Source organism: Clinocottus analis, unplaced genomic scaffold (assembly GCF_023055335.1).
Source record: "Clinocottus analis isolate CAN_PGR_092001 unplaced genomic scaffold, fCliAna1.0.p SCAF_26, whole genome shotgun sequence".
Classification (NCBI taxonomy): Eukaryota; Metazoa; Chordata; class Actinopteri; order Perciformes; family Cottidae; genus Clinocottus; species Clinocottus analis.
In genome coordinates, this window is record NW_027175998.1 from 3428161 (window position 1) to 3455503 (window position 27343).

General features: G+C 51.5%; 1 protein-coding gene across 1 annotated transcript in view; it reads right to left on the reverse strand.

The window, feature by feature from the left end:
- Positions 1-27343, reverse strand: part of pcdh7a (protocadherin 7a) — a 45313-nt gene that overhangs the window by 13866 nt on the left and 4104 nt on the right. Inside the window, exons 2-3 of the mRNA XM_068591861.1 lie at positions 25519-26695; positions 18927-19709 (exon numbers count right to left, since the gene is read on the reverse strand). Coding sequence (XP_068447962.1) covers positions 18927-19709; positions 25519-26695 — 1960 coding nt within the window. The remainder of the gene's footprint in view (positions 1-18926; positions 19710-25518; positions 26696-27343) is intronic.

Genomic DNA, 27343 nt, shown 5'->3' on the forward strand with positions numbered 1-27343 from the left:
CCTTTTAATGGCCTCCTTCGCTTGCGTCAACACCTCTTTGGTCCTCATGCTGAGAGTTCTCTGGACCAATTAACAAAATCAAACACGTTAAATCATCTCCAGACCTTTTTACGTGTCATTTGTCAACAAAATCTGACTCACAGTCCAAATACATTCGTCCCTGACCGCATTACGCTTAAAATAAGTGTCTTGAAGCGTGCGTCTTGTCCGTACCGCCGTGACGCTCGTGGCTTGTTTACTCGCCGAAAAATAATTGAGCCGATTAAACGTCAGTCTCACGCACGGCGCGGGATACGGCGAGGTGATATCGCAATCTGTCCCCCCGTCCCCCTCCCGCTTTCTCCTCTCCAACGCATCATGAAAACGGATCCGCTTGTGTTGACGCCGCGTACGAGCGCCGGCCCCCGGACTTCATATCTGGAATGCTGATCAGAGGCGGTGACCTTTGCCTCGGCGCTCTTGTTTTGCCTCCAGTTAGAGTGCCGCGCTAATGCAGCCAGCTAACGCCTGTCTGAGTGTGTGTGTGTGTGTGTGTGTGTGTATGTGTGTGGGTGAACTCGGTGACTGGGAGTTCATTATAATTCAACAATTTCTGGGATGTGATGAGTCCGTATTGACTTGTTTTGTTCCTTCTCCTCACAGCTGTTTTATTTTAAAGCGCCGACGTCGTCACTTTGCGCGATTAAACTGTGAAGACGCGGCGGCGGCGGCGGTGGCGGCGACACTTCGTGGATCGATGCACACGGCTCGTTTTAAAAACGTCTCGCTCCTCATCTCCCATTTAGATTTTCACATCCTCTCCAGACGTCATCTATTATCATTTTAACAGATTCTTCTTCCTTTTCTTTTTTTTTTTTTACAAGCACCTAAAAGTGTGAACTTTGCTGCTGCGAAACACATGACTGTCTCAGGGGTGGAGCTTTTTAAACAAAATATATTCTTATCTCATTTTAGCACATTTTGCTTCTTTCCCTCTGTGCCAGTGAGGCGAACTAATGAAAAGGAAAGTTTTGACAAAGCGATGGAGTCGACTGGTCGGAAGTCACCGCTCTGGGGTCGCGCGCGCTCCAAAAATCTCTTTGCGTTCGCCGGGACGCGTCTTCTGAAACCTTCTGCTGCGCTAAGTTATGCATCAAAGGCAGCGGGGGAGGGAGGGTGGGGGAGATAGTGACGTATACTGACAGGAAGCATCTAGTGTGTGTGTGTGTGTGTGTGGGGGGGGGGGGGGTGCGAACAGGGCAGGTGTGTTAACAATTCATTTGAGGGTGATATATTTACACAACGGTTATTTAAATATAGAACTCGAGTCTAAAAGCTGCTTCTTCTTCCTCCTCCACGGGGAAGAGCGAGACATCCTGAGGGGTCGAGTGGACGGGTGAGGACACCAGGTGGGGGGGAGGGAGGGGAGAGAGGGAGAGAGGGAGTAAAAAAATAGGGATAAATGGTTGAAACACAAAGACAGGGCTGTTAATCACGGCCTGTGAAAATGCGCCGGGGATGAAAGTGGACCCGACTCGTCAAAACTCTGACGAGGAACGAGGAGACAAAGAGTGACGTTTTGGATGGATGGGAGGAGGGAGGGGGGAGGAGGGAGGGGGGAGGAGAGAGGGAGGGGGGGGTTGTGGCATTTGCAGAATGCAGAAAATGGTTGGGAGCAGGTCGAGACTCGGCTCGTGGGAGGAGGGATGAAGCAATACGAGCGGCGTTTTCTACAGCTGTCTGACTGGCAGATGTTGATGAGCCGAGGTGCCTTGTTACCACAACACACACACACACACACACACACACACACACACACACACATTTCACAAGCGGCTTCCGTGCGGTTACCGTGACTCCAGTCCGGCACACCTGCCTGCTCGTGCTCACACTCGCAGGTGTGCACACACACACCCGCTGGCCACGTTCATAACTATGCAGGCGGGAGAGAGAGCGAGTGTGTGCGTGTGTGTGTGTGTGTGCGTGTGTGTGTGTGTGTGTGTGTGCGTGTTGTTGCAGTGGAACCACCTCTGCAGTAAGAGCAATCCCTCCCCCTCCATGCTTCTGCTTTCCCCCCTCTCTCTCCCCCCCCCCCCTCTCTCTCTCCCCCTCCCATATTTCTCTGCTTCCTCTCACCCTTCGCTCTCCCTTCTCTCATTTTCTCAGCTTTCCCCCCGTTTCTCTGCTTTCTTCTCCTCTCTCATCCCTCTTCTCCTGCCCCCCCCCCCCCCCCCCCCCCCTCCACCCCGCATCCCTCCACCTCATCCCATCCTCTCTCCCCTCTGTCTCTCTTCCCTCTCTTCCTCCACTGCTCCCCCTAGAAGCAGGTGATGTAGGAGGGTGCTCAGCAGTATCTGACTATCGGGCCCGACTGTGTGAGAGGAATGATAATCACTGTGCTGCACTGCAGAGAGAGAGAGAAAGAGAAGAGAGGGAGAGCGAGCAAGGGAGAGACGGGCAGTGGGAGGGAGGGGGGGGAGGGAGGGAGGAGAGGGGGCAAGTGCGGCAGTAGGCGAGATGACGCGAGGGGAGGGAGGGAGGCGGGGGGAGAGGAGGATGGCAAGAGAACGGGACAAAGACAAAAGTGGGAGACAAAGAAAGAAAGAAAGAAAGAAAGAAAGTACCGCTTTACTGACATATACCTCACCCCCCCCCCCCCCCACACACACACCCCCTCCCCCTTTCTGCATACACCTCTCCAACAAGCAGCTCTCCTGCAGCGCGTTCACAGCGGCCAGAGAACATTAACTGCAGCAGCGAGGTCATCTGATCGGCACTATGCGGTCCCCCCCCCACTCTCTCTCTCTCTCTCTCTCTCTCTCTCTCTCTCTCTCTCTCCACACTACTGCAGTCTCCCCCCCTCCCCCCCCCTCACCACCATCAGGACTGCCGTCCACGCTGCCTCCGTACCGGCACGCCCCCGTCCCGGCGAGCACTTTTTAAATCACTTTTCACTTACCTAGCGATTAAAATAAAATAAAAAAAAGGCTAAACCCCGCGGCCGGCGCTCAGCGCCGCTCTGCTAACTCGCCTTTTTTGAGTGTGTGTGTGTGTGTGTGTGTGTGTGTGTGTGTGTGTTATTTGGAGAGAGGGGTCCACAGCATCGCCATCCGCCACAGCTTTTGTTCCCATCAAGCTGTCCACCCTGGCATTGAGCGCTCTCTCTCTCCCCTTCTCCACGTCTCCATCTGGGCTCTCTCTCTCTCTCTCTCTCTCTCTCTCTCTCTCTCTCTCTCTCTCTCTCTCTCTCTCTCTCTCTCTCCACCCTGCAGATACACATTGAAAATCACTGACTCCATTCACTGCATCGCGGGCCTTTGAAACGTTTATCCCTTTGTGGAGCTGTGGCTGTCCACAGTCGGGGGGGGACAAAAAAAAAAAACTGAAACAAAAAGCTCATAGAGCCGGGACGCAGAGCGAGGCTTATACCGGACAAATGCCCATGATTCAGATTAGCTCCTATTGTTGATGTGTGTGTCTGTGTGTGTGTGTGTCGCGGTGATGTCCATCGCTTTCCACTGCTCGTCCCTGAAACAGTCATCTCTCTTAATAGCCATGACAGCCGCCATTGTCGGGAAAGATGCAAACAGGATGGTGGCGCACAAGCCGGCCTTCTGTGTGCGTGCGCCAGGAAGAGAGAGCATACATATGCATGCCCGCTATTTAGATGGCATTTCACTGCCCGTCCTGTGAGTGTGTGTGTGTGAGTGTGTGTGTGTGTGTGAGGACCATTAGACTAATAGTATGCGTGTTAGGGAATAGGCTTTTCCCACCCACTGCTATTGTCCATTAAGGTTGACCAGAGGAGAGTGAAGAATGGCTTCACTGTGGGGGCCAATGTATGAAAGAGTCAAAGTGAGGATGAGGCTAAAGATACGTCGTCTTGCAACACACACACACGCGCACACACACACACACACACACACACACACACAGAAGCACAACCTCCCTGTTGAGAGTGATTAGGAGTGCCGCTGTGAACAATAGACAGAGTCAATAAAGGACCTCGGAGACATCCGGATACAAGCGCGAGGTCTCTACACCCCCCCCCCCCCCACACCTCCTCCCTTCACCACCACCTCCTCCACCTCCGCCCCCCCCCCCATCTTCTCTTTCTCTGCATCCTGTACACTCTCTCCTCACTCCGTATCTCAACCCCTATCGCTCCAGAAAGAGGAAAGGGGCCTCTTCCTCCTCCACTTTCCAAACTAATGTATTGATCGTGTCTGACCCCGTCTCTCTCTCTCTCTCTCTCTCTCTCTCTCTCTCTCTCTCTCTCTCTCTCTCTCTCTCTCTCTCTCTCGCTCTCTTTTCTCAAAGCGGGCGGACGGGCTGAGCTGACAGCCGGGACGCCGCGGCGAACTGAAATCCATCCTGTCAGTTTAGAATCAGTGTCAGTCATCTTGCAAGGTTAAAGATAGCTCGGGCTAATGCGCTGTCAGACACAAACAAACACGCAAGGGCCCTCGCCGCGCGCACTCACTCACTTACTCACTTACTCACTCACTCGCTTGCTCCCTCAATCACTCGCTCCCTCGCTCACTCTCTGACTCACTCGCTCCCTTACTTGCTCCCTCCTTTGCGCCCTCACTTTCTCACTTGTTTCCTCACTTGTTCCCCTTACTCGCTCCCTCACTTGCTCCCTCATTCGCTGCCTCACTTTCTCACTTGCTTCCTCACTTGTTCCCCTTACTCGCTCCCTCACTTGCTCCCTCATTCGCTGCCTCACTTTCTCACTTGCTTCCTCACTTGTTCCCCTCACTCGCCCCCTTACTTGCTCCCTCCTTTGCGCCCTCACTTTCTCACTCACTCCCTCACTTGCGCCCTCATTTGCTCCCTTACTTTCTCACTCGCTCCTTCACTTTCTCACTCACTCCCTCACTCGCTCCCTCACTTGCTCCCTCACTCACTCTCTTACTTTCTCACTCGCTTCCTCACTTGTTCCCCTTACTCACTCCCTCACTTTCTCACTCGCTCCCTTGTTCCCCTCTTTCGTCCCGCACTCGCTCCCTCATTTACTCGCTCACTTTCTCACTCGCTCCCTCACTCGCTCCCTCACTTGCTCCCTCATTTGCTCGCTCACTTTCTCACTCGCTCCCTCACTTGCTCCCCTACCTCAGTCACTCCTTCACTCACTCAGTGGCTCTTTCGCTCGCTTGCTCCTTCACTTCCTCATTCGCTTGCAGCCTCCCTCTTTCCCTCCCTTCCTCCCTCCCTCGTTCCCTCCCTCCCTCCCTCGTTCCCTCCCTCCCTTCCTCCCTCCACTCACACGCTCTCCAGGAGGAGCTTGCATCGACTCCTCCACCTACGTGACCTCGAAATGGTAACGCAGCAAAACTACGCGTGAGAATTAGACGTGTGTGTGCATGTGTGTGCATGTGTGTGCATGTGTGTGCATGTGTGTGCATGTGTGTGTGTGTGTGTGTGTGTGTGTGTGTGTGAACCCCCGCATCAGGCCCTATCACCCCTCCCGTGACAGACACAGTGCCACAGAAATGTCTTGGGGCGCCTCGCCAACACGTCTCGACAACAGTCTCAGTGTGTGTGAGTGACGGAGAGCGACTCGGGGACACAGAGGGGGCGTTATGCCGGGTAGACGCGACGCACGCACACACACACACGCACACACACACACACACACACACACACGTTAAAAGAGAGAGGACAGTGCGCTCTTTCTCTCCCTTCCTGCGTTGATTCCTCACTCCCTCTCTCCCTGACGCAGAGTCTCCATCCTTCTCATACTCCGTCTCCTTTTGACGCAGAGGAGAAACATAAAACAACTGCTCTCTCCCTCCCTCTCTCCCTCCTTCCCTCCCGCTCTATCTCTCCCTCTTTTTCTGTGTGTGTGTGTGTGTGTGTGAGCGTGAGACTGTATAATTAATACGCCTTTCATTTTCTTTGAGCTATGAAGTATGCTTTTGGTATGCAAACAGACCTCTTGCATGCGAGAGAGTGAGTGTGAGTGTGTGTGTGTGTGAGTGTGTGTGTGTGTGTGTGTGTGCTGTCGAATACACCAGGGAGTGCTGGAGCCATTGAGCGGACGGGAGAAGGAAGGAGGAGAGTTAATGAGAGAGCGCGGGGGAGAATCCGACCCGTTTCCCATCGATAACCTCGCGGCCACACTTCAAGCGTCCCTCCGTGTACTCGGGCTCCATCTTAATTTTCTTTCTTCTTCTTTTTTTTTTTTTCGCAGGCGCCTTTGAAAAACGACGGTTCAGCATCGAGGTTAAGGAGCGACGCGTAGTGAAGTCGTACCCGGCGGGGTTTCAGAGGAGTCGGCCCGGATGATTATGCGACTCCTGGCATTACTAAAAAAAAAAATAAAATAAAAAAAAAGAGAGAAATGTTTATAGAGAGATGCTAATTAATCCGCAGCCACTGCAGTAAAGGAGCGGAGGGAAGACGAGTCCAAAACATGTTTGCTGCAAAAACGAGAAGTACAGGTGTGTAGCGCTCTAATTAGCGGTAATGAGCGGATGCATATTAATGTATGTTCACCTCAGCTGAGTCGGTTTCAGGTCGGCATGTTAAGGACCTCTGTGATTGATGAGTAACGATTTGGCCTTTCAAATGTCAGACTCATAAATGTTGAAAAATGCCAGCCACCGTTGACCCAAACGGTCCAAAAATCCAAAGATATTCCGTTTGTTTTCATCACGGCCGAGTTAGGAAATTTCTAGTCCTCCGACTTTAACGCTGCATGACGTCATCCACCCGTTCGCACGCTGATGGGAGGAGCCACCGCGCAGGGTGCCACATCAGTGTCATCAACCATTCAGACTCCGTAGGCGGAGTTACGGGAGCAAAATTTAGGGTTACGTGTCTTGCTCAAGGACACGTCGACATGGGCTGACGGAGCCGGGGATCGAACCGCCGATCCTCTGATTGAAGGACGATGCTGCTACGTGGTTTTAAAAGCAGGAAGAGACACCGATGGGATGCTGCGATGTCCAAAAATGAAAGGCGAGATCTGGGTTCAAACCACAATATCAATAGAACGGATTCGTCTTTCTCTCGGGCAAACGGCTGATCAATCGTGTAATATTTCCAAGCTCTGAACTACGACTATGATGTCGCTCCGCCGTGAAAACGGTGCCTCTCTCAAAGTGTTTTCTTTCGAGATAGCCTTGTTTTAAGCTCGGAGGCCATTCACGCGCGACATCATCCAATGACTTCTTCAAAAAGCTTCGAGAAGAAAAGATGATTTAACTCTTTAATCCTCCGACAAAAACAAGAGAAAATCAAATCACCCGAGACACACGGCCTTTTTTTTTTTTTTTTGACAAGGACGGAAACAAAAATCTCCGCGGCGCATCACAGCATGACTCACAGTAGCGAGGAGCTTAATCTCCGCGCCGGCTAACGTTAGCGCTAAATTGAAGCGGCGCGTTGCGTCGCGTGCGCAAATTGCTTTCCCTAACAATCCCAGATCTCCGTCTCGTATTCTACATAAAGCCCCATATGGGAGTGCAGCGGATGAATTATTAAAGCGCTCATAATGACGGAGCCGCGCGAGGAGCGACGGCGCTTTGTGCCAACCGGAGCCGCCGCCGCGGCGAGAACGCCGCGCCGTCTTTGATGCCCGCTTAGCAGTTTAGTCAATAATTTGGAATTCCGACGTTTGATCGCCTCCTTGAAGCCGACGCCGCTTGAGATGCGGCCAGGCGGCACGCTTGACTTCTGCCTTTTAGAGAGAGGAAATTAAAGGATGGGGGAGGAAGGGAGGAGGGAGGAGGGAGGGGGGAGAAGGGGGAGGACACACACACACACCCACAGAGAGCACGCTCAGGTGAAATCGTCCATTCAACATGTTTTCTTGACAAGAGGCGACAGCTCCTGCTGGATTTTTTTTGTTAAAAAGCAGAAAGAAAAAGGTCCGCCGTCAGCGGAGGCCGGCACTCACACGCACACACACACACACACACACACACACACACACACACATCTCACTCTAATCAAAGCCCGCTCCTTTTAAACAGCCGTGAAAGCTTTCATGTTAACACGACACCGCGACCAAAGCTTTAGTCGCGCTCTTAAAAGCGACTGACCGGTCAATGGGCGCGTGTGTGTGGTTGCATATGCGCGCATGTGTGTGTGTGTGTGTGTGTGTGTGTGTGGTACGCCTGCACCTGACAATACGCCGCCATATCTGTGTCCACACACTGGAGCCGCGCTCCTCATCTTACCCGTGATACTGTGTGTGACTCCCACAACCCTGTGCATGAATTTGCAAGCGATCACCCCCGCCTGTGTGTGTCTGTGTGTGTGTGTGTGTGTGCACGAATGTGTTTATTTTTCCAAGCCGTCTCAGGTTTTTTTATGTCGGCTCAGATGTGAGCGTTTCTTTTTTATACAGCCAATTAGAGGTTGCCATTTCATCCCCATGGAAACCTGTGTGGGGCTCTAATTGGCAAATAGATTTGCATGACTTTGATTACATGTTTTTCTTCTTCCTGTGCGTGTGCGCGCTTAAGTTTAACTTTGTGTGCCTGTGGACGCTCACTCGGAGATGTTGTTTTTGTTGTTTGCCATTTTTGCTTCTTCTTTTTTTTTCTCCTCAGGTGCCCGTTAGCCGCCATCTTTATCACATGTGTGTACTCGCGAAACAGGAGAACAGAGCCTCTTAAATAATGCACGTCCGACTTGTACCTGCGCTGACCCATTAAGAAGCAGCTTTGCTGTGCGATTACTGCGCCGCCACTGCTTTAACGTGCAAGTTCACTTCCTGCTAGTTCAGTCTGTTTGCAACCGCCGTGCTCGGACGGGTTGCAGAAGGAGAAGGAGAAGAAGAAGAAGAAGAAGAAGAAGAAGAAGAAGAAGAAGAAGAAGAAGAAGAAGAAGGAGGAGGTTATCTCACGTTATGGATGATAGCGGTGGTTCAAGTTATCTGCGATAGCCGCAGGGAACGGGAGTTAAAAGCAGCGCCGTGTGTGAGCGTGTGATTATGTAGTCCTCGTGAGTACGCGCGCGTGTCAAGCGGGTCAAACTATTTTTAATGCCTCCGTGTCTGACAACACCGAGGTGGGGGGGAGAGATGGAGGGATGGAGGGATGGAGGGATGGAGGGATGGAGGGAGGGAGGGATGGAGGGGGTTTCTCTCCGGGCGGCGTGGCCGGCGAGCTCTTGTAGTTCAGCTCTACCTGTCTGTGTGCGTGTGCGTGTACCCGTCCTGCAGTCTCTTATCTGGTCTATTTCTGACATGAACAGGGCTGAACAAAACACACACACACACACATACACAAACACACACACATATATATTTATATATAAATGCACAGATACATTGAAAGTGGTTTAATATGGGGCATCGCTGCAGGCTGAGGCCAGCCCACTCAGCTTTATGTAACTTTTTTTTTTCCGATAGGGCAGGTAGAAAAGCTCTCATACTCGTACACACACACACACACACACACACACACACACACACACACACACACACACACACTCGCACTTAAATAGCCCAGAGAGTCTGAGCTGGCTCCTCTCAGAGTGAAGCCCCGCCCCCTCCCCCCCCCCAGCCCCTAACCCTGGACCCAGATACCTCTTTTCAATCATTTTCTGTCTATCTCCTTCTCCATTCTCTCCATCACTTCCCCGAGGCGCTACCTAAGAACACGTTCTCATCTTGTATCCCCCCCCCCCCCCTCCCAACCCGCTCCTCCTCCCTCATTTCCCTGCCCGGCCTCCCCCGCCCTCCCCCCTCCCTCCCTCATCTCAACCCACTTTTTTCTTTCTTTCCCGATAAGCCACGGGTTCTGACCAGGATTTTTGTTCCCTTTTCTCCTCTTCCACTCATTTCCATGTCTCTTTTCCTCTATCTCCATCTTGATCTTCTGATTTATCTATATTCCACCAACAATTCTAAAACAGATGGCTACACCACGCCTGGGGCAAAAACATTGGCTTTGGACTACAGCGCTACCGGGGCCAGTCTTTCACACTCATGCTAGATCTAATAAGCTGATATCCGGCGAGAAATGTGCTCCGATTTGCCAGTGGCAGAAATGCATAAACCATATTGCACAGTGCAGATATTCACACCTGAGGCTTATTCCTTGGTAGCGTGCTTAATTTGATCCAATTGTGTGTGGGGGGGGGGGGAGAAAAAAGAATAAAAGAGAGAAAAGCAAAGATTAAAGTGACTTCCACCACGAGGTAAAACAGAAGGGGAACTGGAGACGGTTGTTACTTGAGAACCATTTGTAAAAATTTAAAGAAACTATTAGGTGTTATTAAAAAGACGAGGTTTTGGAACCATTAGAAGAAAGAAAAAAAAAACACGTTGTGAAAAGATGGATCCAGATGGAGAGTGATGAAAAGAGATGAAACCACTTAGGGAGAACAGAGAGATCAATCAGAGGAAAGACAGACGGAGGAGGAGGAGGATGCGCGCGCGCGTGTGTGTGTGTGTGTGTGTGTGTGTGTGGTGGGAGGGGGAGCAGACACACATTGGGGATGGAGGGTTGGAAAGAGAGAGACCCTTTTTTTTATTTTTATTGGATGACTTACAGAGCAATGACGGGAGAAGCAGACATTGCAGGACCGCTGGTCCGTGCGATACTCAATCTTTCACATCGCTGTGCTTTTCCTGTCATCTCGCTCGGATTCCTTTTAGCGCCGTTTCCGTCTGCAGTGGCGAGGCTCGGGGAGGCGGCGTGTGCTCACGCGACCTCCGAACGGCGCGTTCCCGCCCGCGTTCAGGTTCCCCGTGCGTGGCCGCCAGCTCCGTTTCACAACTTGTGAAGGTGTACAACAAAAAAAAAAAAAAAAAAGAAAGGAGAATGAAGCTGCAGATGTCTGTCTGACGGGGTTGTCTTTACACACCGAGGGCGCTGATGAATAAACCGCGTGTGAATGCGCAAACACTCATTACAATATGTGTCTCACATCACAAACTATTCACACCGGCAGCGATGCAAATTTGTTACAACACAAAAAAAGTTTCCGAATAGATTTCTACAGGCAGAGGATCAACTGACGGGTTCCTGTTGACCCGGAGCGGCGTCTGGCAGTCTGTCTGAGGAAAAGATGCACAGCCTCAGATACTGGCTGCTGCTTTTATTGAGTTCCCATTTAGAAACATGATCTGTGTGACTTTCACTTCTTTACACAGTGAACCGCACACGTCGAGGGCTTTAAGAGTGAAAGGTACAGAAAGGAAGCGCTGGATGTGGCCTGTCCTCTTCTTCAATACAGCATAATGTTCATTTAGTGAATTCATTTCAGATAGTCCATAAAGCAGGGGATGCTTGAGGGCGGGCCTACCTTGTGATTGACAGGTCTCTACCGCCACCAGAAACATACACGGCGTCTCTACGTCACTCCTGCACATTGCAAATATCACTTCTGTGCATTGGTTCGCGGCCGTAATCCAAGATGGCGACGGCGAAAATGGCCGAACTCGAAGCTTAAAAGCGCCGTTCCTCAAACTACACATTCTCTCGTCATCGGTTATCGGTTGATGCCTTTAATTGCAGTGCGATGACTCTGCGTCTTTCTGGGAAAAACAAAACAAAAGGTATGCCGATGACAACACAAAAGCAGCACTTTTCGCAGTTTGTGGAGCTGCAACACGACTGATGTCTGTTCTTAGCTGCCAGATCCCACACTCGCAGAGGGAGTGAAGGCAACGGAGGCTTCCTGTCAGGACCCAGTGCGTGTTTGGATCGCTGTTACATAAAGACGGGGTTCTGCGATACAGCGAAACGATTCAACGCCCACTTCGCTTCAGACATAGGGAACTTTTCCAGAGGCGGACGAAGAAACTGCTTTCTGGGAAAAACACAGACTCGCGGTAAACAGATTTTCACGGCGTGGTGGCGGTAGGGGGCGTGGTCATGCTCAGCTGCAGAGGGGCGTGGTCGTAGGTGACTCAGGGGACAGGTGCAGGAGATGAGGCCCGGTTGCTCTGGTTGCTTGCCCCCAATATAAAGAGCAGCAGGAAAGACTGCTGCCAAATAAAGACCATTACCGACCAAATATCTGGAGTGCTGAGTTATTGTGCAGGTAACAGGACTTTGTTACACACCTGTCATCATTCATGGTGGGAGGAGCCGCTACGCAAGGTCCCGCCTGCCCATCGGGACTCTAAAAACACTCTTGCAACTACACATACAACCGGCCACGCAGTTGCATCGACGGACTCGTTTTGGTTTCCCGCCTTTTCCATTCGCCAGAACAGCAGGTGGCGCAACGAGCGTTTCGAGTCGACCTGCACGCCGACGTTCACCGGTATCTCCCTCCAGGAGTTCACCGCCATCTGCGTGTCCTCATACTCCGTCAGACGGGTTTTATAAATGCTCATATTTGCAGGACCTCTTCAGCCAAACGTTCTTCAACGGGATCCATTGTTCCTGTTTCTGCTACGGCTTTTAAAAACAGCGGTATTATGCTATGAAACCGGACAGGACGTGGTTAGCGGACCAATCACAGTGTTAGGGGGCTGCGAACGGCTCGCGTAGCTTTGTCGGATAGTCAGAAATTTCGGGCGATGCACACAAGATGGCTGACGGGACGACGCAAGGGGCCCTAGCGGGTCTTGCGTAAAACCCGAGTATAAAGGACCCTGAACCGTCCATACGACACTCACACAAGCAACTTGGTGTCTCGCCCGAGGAAACATCCACCTTGATCGGCGAAACCGGGGGAATTGAAACCACCGATTCCCTGACTGGAGATCGGACAACGTCCCCTCAGCTCATCTCGCTTCTGTTTGATTGCATGTTTTAGTTGTTGCCTCTTCCGAGTTCAAGTCCACGCAGGAGGAAAGATCCAGTTGAGTCCTGATTCCGCTCGAGTCTCTCCTTTTTTTTTTAATTCAACCTCGACTCAGCGCCGCTTAACGTAACCGGAGACTCCTTTGTGCGGAGCGGGATGAGACCGAATCGCGGGGACACTAAGCTGTCTTGAATCCCTGTCTAGTGTGGGAACGGCGGCCCTTTGTTTCGCAATATTGGGTAAAATTGCTCAACCCGCAGACAGCCATTAAGGTAACGCTGCAAGGCAGACGAGCCCAATGCAGAGCCGCTCAACACAGAGCCGAGTCTTCAGGAGGCAAATAAAAGGAAGCGTCGCAGCGAGGGGCTTGCTATGTAGGTCTTTGTGTGTGTGTGTGTGTGTGTGTGTGCGTGTGTGTGATTCGAGGAGACGGTGGGCCGGCGCATTTGATGCGATCCAGAGGGATTGGAAGAAGAAGAAACTGATGTAAGAGCCGGAAAACTTTACTCCCCGCTCGTGTGTCATCATATTCTTATCCGAGCTCGTCTGCTGGCGGTGAAAAGTGTATATGCATAAGGATCTGGGAGGGTGTGTAATTACGTGCTATTATGTACACACACAGACAGACACACACAACACACACACACTGACTGAGTGCCTCTGCCTCGGCTTGTCTGAGCGCGTGCGCCGCGATGACTTCCCCCGCATTCTTGCCATTTTTAGCGGAGAGTTTGAAAACAACGGGGAAAAAGCTGAAGGGAAGAGTTGTTAACACGGTAACATTATCGGCCCAACAGCCTGTCGCTGTTATCTCTCGCGTGCGGTAAACAGCCGAGACAGACCTGGGTGACGAGGGCGTGGGGGGGGGAGAGACTTCCAATCACATTTTTCAGCTTTCGGGTGACCTTGATGTGAGAGCAAACAGACTATTTCTCGCTCCCTCTGCCTGGTGCGATCTGAGTCGCTCTTCTTCTTCTTCTTCTTCTTATTCCCCCTTCTCTTCCTCCTCCTCCTCTCCCTCGGCGCTTCTTCTCTCAGTCTTTGTCCCGGGCTCACACACACACACACACACACACGCGAAGACACACACATAGAAACACACCCACGTCTTTGATTGAAGACGCTTTAGTTGTTTTTTTTAAGGACGCTCTGCTGACTTTCCCGTTAACGACTTCCTAAAACTACCTTCCTAACCCCTTAACCCTAACCCCTAACCTAACCTTAACACCTAACCCCTTAACCCGAACCTAACCTTAACACCTAACCCCTTAACCCTAACACCTAACCTAACCTTAACACCTAACCCCTTAACCCTAACCTTAACACCTAACCCCTTAACCCGAACCTAACCTTAACACCTAACTCCTTAACACCTAACCCCTTAACACCTAACCCCTTAACCCTAACCTTAACACCTAACCCCTTAACCCTAACCTTAACACCTAACCCCTTAACCCGAACCTAACCTTAACACCTAACCCCTTAACACCTAACCCCTTAACCCTAACCTTAACACCTAACCCCTTAACCCTAACTCCTAACACCTAACCCCTTAACCCTAACCCCTAACCTCAACACCTAACCCCTTAACCCTAACCCCTAACACCTAACCCCTTAACCCTAACCCCTAACCTAACCTTAACACCTAACCCCTTAACCCTAACCTCTAAACTCCTTAACCCTAACCCTTAACCTAAGCTTAACACCTAACCATAACTCCTAACCCCTTAACCCTAACCCCTAACCTAACCCTAACACCTAACCCCTTAACACATAACCCCTTAACCCTAACCCTTAACTCCTAACCATAACTCCTAACCCCTTAACCCTAACCCCTAACCTAACCCTTTACCTCAATCCTGTTTGAGGCCAACATGTAAAAGTCCTAGACTTCCGGGGTCAAAAGTCAATCCACTAAGAAAGACTGTGGGGTCGCGACCTTCAGCTTTTTGGTGTCGAGGGAGTGGAGACACACATCTCTGTCTCAGAGTGTTTTTTGTTTTGTGTTAAAAACCACACTAGGTGTCCATCTGACCCGGATCGGGTGGAAAAATCTATATTTACAGGGTAAGCCTGTGTGCCCGCCTCCACCAACACACACACACACACACACACACACACACACACACACACACAAACATCTGTCTCCGTTGTTTCCCGTAACATTTGTCCTCCGTCTCCACTCATTGGTCTCTCCCTCTCTCGCCTCCTCCCCTTGTTCCCTCCCCCCTCCTTTCCTTTGTCTCCGGGTCAGTGGATCAGGTTTCGGTCTGGCTCGTCGGGGCGATCCCCGCTTCGGTTACCTCGTCCCTCTCACCTCTCGCTTACCCTCACCTCCTCACCCCGCCCCTCCCCCTCCCCCTCCGGCTCCCCCGGTAAGCATATGGTGGACCTGAACTCGCGCTGGCTTTTAATAAATACACCGGGGGCGGCTGGTATCGCCGTTGACAGAGGTCACGGGGTCGATGACAGCGTGCGCTTGTGTAACAGAGGGTTGTCGGGAGGGCAGGGTGTGTGTTTCTGGTTGCCTTTCCCCCGTGCACGTCATCGCGGTAGCTGCACGGATGCCTGACTGGTGCCGCGTAGGTTCGGAGGGGGGGGGGGAGTTGGGGGTGCGAGTCCACGACAGACGCTCATCATATTTAATCCCGGAGGGATTTCGTCGAAATGAAAAGCTGCTTTTCAATTTTATAATCCGGTCGACCTAATCCATCGGATGCCGGCGCCCCGTCCATACAGTCCAATTAGATGGACGGGGCCCCGGGGCCGGATGAGTCCGCGTCAAAAAGCGGCGAGCTGACCGACGCAAAGCGTTTCCAAACACACACACACACACACACACACACACACACACACACACACAAAAGAAACTGCGGTGTCAAACCCACCTGTTTCCACTGCAGTCTTGGCCTCGTTAACGGAGCATTGATTAGACATTGGATGTGTGTGTGTGTGGTTCGATTTAGCCTTCGTGGCACCTTGCTATCACCCACACACACACAAACAGGCACACACACACACACACACACACACACCAGGTCCAGGGAGAGAAAGTGCTCACTACAGTAAAAGAAGAAGTCGCACTAGTGGAAAAGCGCTGAGTCGGTTGGTTCTCAGAGGTCGGCGTGGCGCATTGGAAGACGCAGAGGCAGCAGCAGAGGACTGGCAAAGAGACACAGAGGGACGGGGAGCGACAGCGTGGAGGGAGGGGAGGTCAAGAGTCCAAAGGGAGCGGCTTAAAAAAACTAGAGGAGGAGAGGAGGAGGAGACACAACTTCATGAAAAAGATAAGAAAGAGGTTTCAGGATGAAAACCTGACAAAAGTGAAGCGGAACGAGACGATCAAACAAGCGCTCTGACCTTTGTCGGTGGCTGATGGAGGCCGGGCGGGCGGAGGGGGAGATGGGGGGATGGGGGGAGGAGGTTGTTTTTCGCGTGGTGTGCGTGCGTGGTGGCGGTTGGAGGGCAGAACGAGGCCACTTTGCCCATATTGACTGCAGTGCCATGTGACTGCTGTGATCATTAATGTGTCCTGATGCCAACGGGTATCCTGATGACCCACATCTCAGCAGTCCACTCTCTCTCTCTCTCTCTCTCTCTCTCTCTCTCTCTCTCTGGCTGACACCCAAACCCGACCTCTCCCTCCCCACTAGGAAGCAAGTACTCCGGCCTTCCCCACTTTCTCCACCAGCAACCTCCATTTCGACGGTACCACCCGGTTTTAAATCACATATTTGCCTTTTTTTCTCGACATTATCTCTTCATCTCTCTGTATTTAGGTGACATTTAATGTTTAGGAACTTATTTTCGAGGTAAGCTCTCTACACAAGGTGCATTTTGTTGTCTGGACTGAAACTCGGGTACCATATTGTCACTTATATCAAAAAATATCCCCTTAATCAGGATTCAAAACACACACACACACACACACACACACACACACACACACACCAGCTGCGTCGGAGCAGAAATGGCACCGCGCTCGGCTCAAGTGAGACGTTGCTGGATAGAATTGAATCGATACGATGGCGCTGTTGTTCTTCCTCGTGTTTCTTTTTTTCCAAAATAAAAGGAGCTACAGGAAGAAAGAGGAATCTCACACATCTCCAGAAAGCATCCCCTCCTCTTTCTACGCTCTCCGTTCATCTGTTTTCACTCCTTCCCCGTTGATGCGGATGATTCCTCCCTCTCCTCTGTGAACAATTTTGATTAACGCAAGGGAGTCGACGGAGCCGTTTTATCATGTTCATCGTGGCTCTTTAATGCAATCTTTCTCTTCATCCATGACGCCATACTTTTTTTTTTACCCCCTCCTCCCCTCCCCCCTCTTATTTTGAGCACCCTAGTTGGTCTGATGATGTGCTGACTTCAGATGAGCAGTTTTTTTCGGGTGCGTTTTCACTGACCCAGTAAAGTACCTTTGAAATGTTATCCCTCCTCCTCCCTTCTTCCTCCTCCTCCTCCTCGCTTACTTCCCTTCTTCCTAACCTCCCTGTAATTCTCTCCCACTCCCGGTCTAATGCTACTCCAAGTTGGGTCGGCGTCCCAGTTCCCGCATTTGGCAACGCGCTCGCCGCCTATTACTCCCCGAGTCTATCTCTCACTTGCACTCGCGTATGACATTTTTTAAATATATATATATATATTTTAAATGCCGTCGTGGAATAAGCGGTCCCTGGAGCGCGGGTGACAGTCTTCCACTGACACAAACCTGCCGCCAAACTGCTGGAGTTAACAGATTTTGACACGTACGCGAACGCGAGATCCCCGAAAAGTCTTAGACGCCTGTGTGATGGGGCGGCGAGGAGAGGGGGGAGGGTGAAGGGAGGGGGGGGGGGGCACGCCACTGCAGCGGAGGAGTTAATTACCCCATACGATCAATAATTCATTACGCTGTCAGTTTGTGTGTCTACGCGTCTCCGTATGGGTGCTGGCATGTTTTGAGTGCACGTAAGCATGAACACCAAACTCTCCCAGTAAGCATTTTCTTTCCCTGAGAACGGCAGATTAAGAGGATTGACTTCGTAATGGATTAACCTCTATGTGTGTGTGTGTGTGTGTGTGTGTGTGTGTGTGTGTGTGTGTTTGAGCAGGATCAGAGAGCCCCGTGTATGAATTGATTAGCCCAAGAAGAAGCTCCCCTCTTTCCTTTTTTTTTTTTTTTAATGACCACATCAGCACTTTTTCCTCCGCGGGGGAGGATAAATGTACCGGCCCGTCTGTCAAGGAAAACGAGATGCCCGCCCCTTTAAGAAGGGTGAGCTGTCACTCAACGACGCACCGCTCTCTCCGGGAGCGCCACGCCGCGGACCCGGGGTGTGTCAGTGTGTCCAACGTGATAGATGGGGCCTTTGTGTGTGTGTGTGTGTGTGTGTGTGTGTGTGCACAGTTTATGTCAGCAGGACTTCGTCTTTCAGCCGGAGTTTCTCGAGCAAACACCAAAGCCCGGCGCATCCATTATCGGTACAGCTAATATTGTTTACGGTATAAACATATATGCTTAATGGAAGAAAGATAACAGCGAGACATGGGCGGCAGAGATGCAAAATGACCAATTACCACCGCTGGAAGAACCTATTCGCCCACTCCCTCTGTGCCCTTTCTCCAGCTGAGAGCCTCAGGGGTTTACAGGGAGGCTAAGCATGTGTTACACACACACACACACACACACACACACACACACACAAGCAGTCACGCGTGCATCCATCCGCATATTGTTCAGCTCCAGCGGGGAGGCGGGGGTTTGACTCATGTCCCCTGCATTAGATCTTGTTCAACGGAGGGCTGAGTAAGACCTGGAGCACACACACACACACACACACACACACACACACACATGCTCTGACAACAGGGTGCTGTCACAGCGCTCAGAGGCTTGGGACGCTGACACGCGAGCGCGCTGTCAGCGATTTTTGTGGAGATGAAATGGTGTTTTTAGGCGTTTAGCAACGGTGGAGTCGGGGGAGGAGGCGGGGGGGGGAGGGGGGGGGTCGTGGTCGTCGGCGAGGATGTATCGAGAGGAAGAGATGATGAAGCCGGGGCGAAGGAGGAGGAGACGAGAGAGTGGACAAAGTGTGAGAAAGTGTTGATTTTAAAAACTTATTTTACGTGAGGAGAAGTAAAAAAAAAAAAGATAACGAAAGATTTCTCTCTAAAACGCCGGCTCGTAGACCATAGAGACTATAATCCCCCTCCCTCCCTCCCCGGTCCGGCCCCAGACCTCCTACCTGTTTGCTGTACTTGTTCCCGGTCTGGCATCCGTAGTCCGAGCACTGGTCCGACCCCAGGGACATGGCGTCGGCGTTGCCGCTGCCGTTGCTGCTGCTGCTGGAGCCGGCGCTCCCCGCGCAGCCGCCGCTGCCCACGAAGGTGTTGGAGGGCGGCAGGTCCTGGACCGCCTGGTGCTTCTTGCCCTCGGCCGGTGGGGAGTGGGGCTGCAGGTTGACCGCCGGGAGAGGCGAGCTGGATTTGTAGTGCCTGGCCAGGTCCGGGCTGGACTGGTGCCTCCTGCCGCCGCCCATGCGCGGGCTCCCGGGGTCGCCGTCCATGGCGCAGTAGCGGGCCGCCAGGCGCTCGCTGGCGCTGCTCAGGTCCTCGTCGTCGTCGTCGTTGGCGTGCCGCCGCAGCCCGTTGACCGTCACGATGCCGCTGTACAGGGACCGGTCGGCCTTGCCTCCCGCCGCCGCCGCGCCGCCGCCGCCGCTCCCGTTGCGCTTGTCGCGTCGGGGTTTGCGCCCGCGGTCCGAGCCCCTGCCGTGGCCGGCCTGCGGCTGAGCCCCCGGGGGGCTGAAGAAGTCCTCCTCCGGCTCCTTCTTGCCGGCCTCGTAGCCGTTCTTGCCCTGGGCGCCGCACTGCCGAGCCGTGACCACCAGCAGGATGACCAGGATGACCGCCGCCGCTCCCGCCAGGACGCCGATGGCCACGCTGAGGCGCTGTTTCCCGAGCGCGCGCTCGCTGTCCGGGTCCCCCGCGATGTCCAGCGACAGTGGAGCCATGAGACTCCGGGCCACCTGGGACGGAGAGGGAGAAAGCGCAGTCGATGAGGGCAAAGCAACAAGAAGAGACGCCATGAACGAAGAAAAAAAAGTCCAACTGTGGCGCTAAAAGATGACACAGTGGGTGCGAGCCACAGAGAAACATCAAACAGCATCTTCCATTTAATTAAACTCATCACCGTGTTTTTCTTTTCTTTAGTGGGGGAGTCTCTCCATTATTCCCCGACACATAGAATGTCACTAAATGTATAATTGCTCTTGCTTCCCAGTTGCAGCATTTCAAGTAGCGCCTGTAATTTCTCCGCTTGTGATCTCACATCATCTGCGCCGGTACAGGAAATGCCTGGGATTACGCCGTTTAAAGCTGATTAGAAGAATAAAGGGAAACTTGAGGGTCGGGGACAGTTGGGAGATGGGGTGGGGGAAAAAAATAAATAAAGTGGGGAGAAACAGTCGGTAAATGTGCGAATAAAGGCAGCAGACGTGCTGCGACTATATCCCCCTGAACACAAACACATCTACTGTCTCGTCAGCGAACAATGGCCTCCATTGTAAACGATAGCGTGGGCGTGGATTTGCTGAGGATTTGCTATCGCAATTTCTTTCGCACCGAGAATTGGATGGATGGACAGATAGAAGGGAGGGAGAGAGAGAGAAAGAGAGAAAGAGAGAGAGAGTCCTCTCCATCTCTTAGCCTTGGGGTTTGCTGGACATCGATGTAAATCCACGATGGGCCACTCTGATCAATTTATATCGCGCTCGTAAAAAAAAAAAGTTTCCCGTTTTTGGGAGGAGACAAATAATGGCCTTCCATTATGAACACATGCACATGGCTGGCTGCACACACACACACACACACACACACACAAAGTCATCCTCGGAGAGCGCGCTCTAATAAAAGCATCATTACGAGAACGTGTGTGATGGCGATGCACAAACACAGCCATTACTGGTTATGGAGACTCGCACCACAGGAGACAACGAGGCTGTGGCGTTCTGGTCCGCCGGGCCGGTGACGTGGGGACCGGGTCATGAATCTGAATATATCGAACCAATACATGGCAGAGGGGGGGAATCGTTATCACTCACACACACACACACACACACGGACGCATGCTGGAATGTATGCATGCGCCTACTCGGAGCCCACACGGTGTGTGTCTGTGTGTGTGTGTGTGTGTGTCTGTGTCTGTGTGTGTGTGTGTGTGTGTGTGTGAGATGTCCATTAGCGAGACGACTCATTCCGCAGCCCTGACACCTCGTCTCGGAGGCCCCGCGCCACAATTCCTTTGGCCTGTCAAGGCTAGGAAATTATATACTCGTGTAATCCCCGGCGCCTTCGGAGCGCTGGGTAATAAAGCTGGCGGGGGAGGAGCGCGGGGAGCAGTAAAAGGTGAGCGAGAAGTTGCTTTTTAGCCCCCCCGACGGCGGGCGATAACTACATAAAATACACTCGCGGGTTAACCTCCAGCGTGACGCCAGAGCGCGCCCCGCTGACACGGCTGCAGCGCGCAAGTCTTACATGATCCACGACGTATGCGGGTAAAGCAACGAGGGTAAAGCAACGAGGGTAAAGCAACGAGGGTAAAGCAACGAGGGTAAAGCAACGAGGGTAAAGCAACGAGGGTAAAGCAACGAGGGTAAAGCAACGAGGGTAAAGCAACGAGGGTAAAGCCCCCCGTCCCCGAGCTAAGAATGGGGCCAACTATCGCTGGGTTAAGTTTCATTGTTGAAATTGTCTTAATGGACTTGTGTTGCTTCTGTGCCATTATTCTGCTCTCGCTGCAGAGGGCCCTCTCTCCGCCAGGCTCCGGCTCCCTGGCCCTCAGCCCCATTGTTCGTCTTCCTTGGCCCCTGCAGTACTTGCTTTTTTTTTCCCATTCTCATCCTGCTGGGCATCTCCGTCTGTCTGGCTTCGTGCATCCACCCCCCTCTCCTCCACCCGCCTCCCCGTCCCCCCTGGGCACTGTCTGCCGCTTTGCACCGCAAAACACACCGGCCGAGTTCTTTTGAAGTGTGCAATGCGGGAAAGTGTGCACGGAGTCAAGTGCAGGCTGTGTGTAGCCCCCGAACCGAGTGCAGGTGCGTGTCGAGCATGTGCGCCGACAGTGTTCAGCGGCCCTTTCGGAGCGCATCCCTCTGACGCATCCCCCCCCCGCCCCCGCCCAAAACTCCCAGCGGAACCGTCTGTTCTGCTGCATGGGCTTTGTTCCGGCTCGGGTCGGACACCGTCATCCATCTATCCATCCATCTATCTGTTCCCAAGGACTCAGGTTATCTGCGTTGTCACCGCAAACTCCAAGCCAAGGCGGTGTAGCCCCCGCCCCGGACCACACTATTGACCCGAAGGTACCTGATCTGAGCTGTTGATCGATGCGTGACAACAGGGAGCTGCGATTTGGCGAGCGCTTGAGCTGTAATTTCTATTCAAAGAAAGCCGATTGTACATATCTGAAAAACAAATCCTCGTTCCCAGATTTTTAAAACAACAACAAAAAAACCTCTTGATCTGAGATGAATCGCTGATCGGAAGAATGTGAAAATATCCTCGCTAAAGAGGCTTAATCACATCCACGAGACAGCGTCCTTGCGAAGTGCAACGCACCTTAAAGTTTCCCGAATGACAGCCACGTCTCGGGTATCGCGGCTACTTCCTCCAGCTAGACCCCTGCAGTATCACATTGTGGCTAATTACCCAACATGTGGTTCACCCAGTGCCGTTTGGAAGAGAGAGACTGGAGTCGCGCTGCATCTGCAGCAGACGTTGGCCTCCCATAATTACACCTGGCATCCATCCACCACTCGGTTTGACTTCATTACGGGCTGGAGGTATTCGCTCTTCAATGACTTCTACTCCATTGCTCTGCCGAGTTGCTCCATACAATCAAACTAAAGTGTGCACATTGTAATCAAAGGCGGCTTTTATACCGGCCCGGACACATTACACTCCATTGTTCCGCTCAATGGCGTTTCGCCGGTCGGGCACGTCGCGGTTAATTCTGCCCGTCAACACCATTGTTCTGCCGCTGACCAAGTGTTCTGCTGTAATCCTCCCCCGACTTGATTGTTCAATTTGTACTTTTCATTCGAGTCTCGCGTTACATTTTATGAGCTGTTCTACATGAAGTGCTCGAAATGCTACACCCCCTGTCTGTGCTCAGTTGTTCACTTCCTTAAATGAAAAAAAAGTGCAGCTTATTTTTGGACGCCAAGTTGTCTCTAGATATGAGGTGAGTCAAAACTCCCAGGCTATGATTACACCGGATTTCTCTCCTGCCAAAACGCGAGATTTAGCTGAAATTGTCGAGGATCCCGACAAACCACCCAATGACCCAAGGGGCCCACGAAGCGCAGTGTTGTTGTGGTTGCTGCGCTACCGCCTGGAAGAGCTGCGCAGAAACATCTGGGGATGGGCGATCGTCCCGTCCGATGACTCATCGTCTTTCGGTTGCAGTGGCGTCGTGTGGAAATCACAAATCCACAACATCCTTGGCACGCAACTTTTTGCTTATGCTTGTTGTTTCTCTGTCACTCAATTCATGTCCGTTTTAAAGGTCTCACGGTCTAAACACTTGACCACGTGGTTATTTCATATAGACCAAGGGGGTCAACCTCCTCAAGTGGGCCGGACCAGTAAAATCACAGCATGATAACGCATAATTAACGACAATGTTTCTCTATGTTTAAATCATTGGTGAAGGTTTTGAGATGATAAACTCTATTTTAAGGTCTTCCAACAATAAACTAGAAACATAAAGACCAAAAATTCAGACATCAGCCAGCTGTTTATCTGCCTGGGCTCTCCTCCTCTGCAGATTCCCTCGCTTTGTGACACATTTGTGACACATTTGTGACGCCACTTAGACGACGTGATCCATGTTCAACGACTTCCAACACAATAATATCAGTGCTCACATTAACTGCGACTGAGGAACAATGGTTTGCATGTCTTATAAGCAGAGGATCAGAGGTTTGAATCCCAACTCTGGTAATTTTCGTCTTAAAAAATACATATACATATATATTTTTTTGCATTGGACACCCTGGCGGGCCCGACTGGACACCCCTGATATAGACGGTTGTATTTATTGACTTATTAGCAAAGTAAATGCTTCAGTGGGATGAATATCGGGATAAGACATGATCTATATCAGCCATATCAGGAACGGCACTGAAAATGAGCAAATCAGCTAAAGTTGATGCTCCGCACTCGGAAACATCCATTCCCCGAGGGCCTTCTGCTTTTTCACGAGTTCAAACACCGAGGGAGGCACCGCCGCAATCCCAACATGCACAGCTTGCAACATCTGCGCCGTAAGGAGTGCCTTCCTCGGAGAGATCGCTATCTGGGTTTTAGTCGGCGTGCAACCAGACACTTTTTTGCTTTTTAGCGTGTTGATACAATAGGACACTATCAAGATATTCGAGGAATTTCGGGGGGTGCCAAAAACAATCTTTGTTTCACAGAGTTTTGTGAGATTTCTGCCTCTTATCTCTCTCTCCCCCTCAAATGTCTCGGCGCTGACTTTCGGCTCTCACACTGTTTACGTCATGTTACATGCACAGACCTGACAGCTGAGGACCTTTTCCCTCAGAGAGAGCGTGTTCTCCACCAACTTTCAAGTGTGTGTGTTTGTGTGTGTGTGTGTGTGTGTGTGTGTGGTAGGGGGCATTTAAAAACCACAGGCGGCGAGTCTCAGAGCAAACACAGTAACCACAAGGCCGCTGAGGCGATTTAATTATAAGTCAATACAAATGACTTTGCCCATCGAGACCCAAGTTTTAGTAATTATTACCTGCCAGCAATTATAGCTTCGTTGAACATTTTTTAAAGCATAATGGGAAGCGCATTTGATTAATAGAAACGGGGCAGAGGAGCGAGAAAGATTTCCGGCGCCTACATTTGCCCCTGATAGTATTTCTGGTATCTGCAGAGAGTCGATTACCGCTTCACCTCAGCGTGGATCTGTCATGCCGACGCTCACCTGGTGCTCAAGTATTTCCTGTAAACATTTAGAGTTTGTAGTGGCTTTCTCGAAGTTTGCCCACTTCTGTGCTGCGGAGCACAATGAAGGCTCATCAATATTCAGGTCCATCGTGGAGAGACACTACGAAAGCAAAACTTCTATTCAAATGAATACGCTTCAACCTATTCTGTATTAAAAGGCCAAAACTGGGACAGGGCCATCTCTCTCTCTACCTCTCTAATACACTCACCCTTAATGCTCTCTCTCTCTCTCTCTCACACACACACACACACACCTAATGCTCTCAGCTCTGAGTTCAATGTACCATAAAAGAAGAACCACTCAGTAATAACACTTCTTTCAACCACGTGGTCATTGTAAGAATGCTTTCTGGACAAAGAACACTCAAACTACAAAGAAGCCGGCATTGCCAATAGCCCTCAAAAGAGAGGAGCGGGCCTCTTTATCCGGGACAAATATAGACGCAATTATTTCCTCAAAAATGGGCAGAAAATTGCAACACCATGCAGACTTTGGAAATTGTGCATTCGGGTGATTCTGTCAAGAAAAATAATCTTCTTACCGGTTTAGTTTAAACAGCCGCAATCAGTTGTCATTACCGCCCTGCGACATTGTATTGTGTTATCAGAGTGACCATTATGGGAATGGATCAGAGGACAATATCACCACTGTCATTATGGGTTATCATTACCAACTCTGTGGAACAATAGGGGCCTGCACGCATACCAGAATCGCAAAGTGGATTTATTTCATTCTAGTTTCATGTATTTTGATATACTTAATTTGATGTTGCTGAGAATCAGAAAGAAAAATACATATTTAAATGCCAAGATTACCTGTGCATCCACTATGGTGGCGTTGGCCAAACTCTCGTTGATGAAGACGTGAACCAGGGTGGTGGCGCAGAGGGAGGGGGCCCCGCTGTCATTGACCCGGATCACCAGGCGATGCAGGCCCCTGTGGCGCCGCTCCAGAGGCTCCGCCAGGGTGATCACCCCGTTGGTGTGGCCGATCTCAAACAGCCGGAAGGGATTCCCCCCAACGAGGGCGTAGTGAAGGTCGGCGTTGGGGCCGGTGTCCGAATCTATGGCGGTCACGGTCCTGACGATGGTGCGGGCGCTGCTGGCGGGCGGAAGGAGGGTGTAGGACTCATTGGACGGAGACGTGATTGCGGGGGCGTTGTCGTTCTCGTCCGTCACGAAGAGCGAGACCGTGGCGGTGGCGGTTTTGCGCGGCTCCCCTCCGTCCACGGCGCGGACGCGGAAGGTGTAGGCGGAGAGCTTTTCCCGGTCGAACGACGCCGAAGAGAAGATAGTTCCCGTGTTGTTCTCGATGGAGAACACCTCTTCGTTCTCTTTCTCGCCGTCTTCCCCGTCCACCTTCTCCCCCGCGTTCTTCTGGTCGACTCCGTCCATCTCGACGAACAAACTGAGTTCCGCGTTCTCGCCTTCGTCGGCGTCGGTCACGGTGACCATGCCCACCGGGCTGTTGGCCAGCAGGTTCTCTTTCACGTAGAATGTGAAGATTTCCTGGACGAACTTTGGCGCGTTGTCGTTGCGGTCGGTCACCTGAATGACGACCGTCGCGGAGCCCTGCAGGGAAGGAGTGCCCTTGTCCTTGGCGATCACCCGGAGCTCGTACCTCTCTCGCAGCTCGCGGTCCAGAACCCCGGTGGCACGGATATCTCCATTATCCGCGTCGATGTAGAACGGCCCGTTTCCAGCGGGTTCAAGGGAGTAGGCGATCTCCGCGTTCTTGCCGCTGTCTGCGTCGGAGGCCACGACAGTGACGACCCTTTCACCAGGCGAGTTGTTCTCAGCGAAGTGGACCTCCACGACGCTCTGGGCAAAGACCGGGGCATGGTCATTGATATCCACCACTCGCACCATCAGCGAGCTGTTGCTGGACAGGCTGGGGCTGCCAGAATCCACTGCCACAATGGTGACGCTGTACTCTTTGGTGGCCTCATAGTCCAGCAAGGCAGAAGTATGTAAAAAGTATTTTTTCTTATTCCTGTGGAAAATAATTAGAAAATAGATTTCATGAATGTGGGTTGCGACCGCGGACAAAAATAATACAGATATTGTCAAATGAAAATAGTAGTGCTGCTCCTTTTGGACAATTAGCTGTCAGCAAGATGTCGGCAGACTAAAACAATGTTTTACTAGTAGCCATTGTGTTGATCTATTTATGGGGAATGCTCTATTATATGACATAAAAATAGTGAACATTTAGTTTTCATGTCATGGTGACACTCTAAAGGCTTTTAGACTATAGGGGCGTGACGAACACTGAAATGCAAACCAGCAGCTATTAATTTGCGACTTTTGCAACACTTTTTCAATAAAAGGAGGAGTTCTGCTTTTGTTAGACAGCTACAAAGTGTCTTGTTTATGTTCTTGGGTTTTATTGTGAAAGATAAGAACCGAAGGAGGGTATCTGGCCTATACTGGCTTTGTCAAGGTTGAAAGGTCAAATAAAGTTTGTCGTCTTGTTTTGGACCACAAATCCTCCGTCTTGTTGTGCACTGGAGTTCACATTGTAAATAAATCTGTTTCACCGAACATCATCGGTTGATGCCTTTTATTTGCGGTGCAAAAGCTCCGAAAAAGAAAAGCCCCCCCCCCCCTCCCCTCCTTTCACTGCATTATATTTCCCACA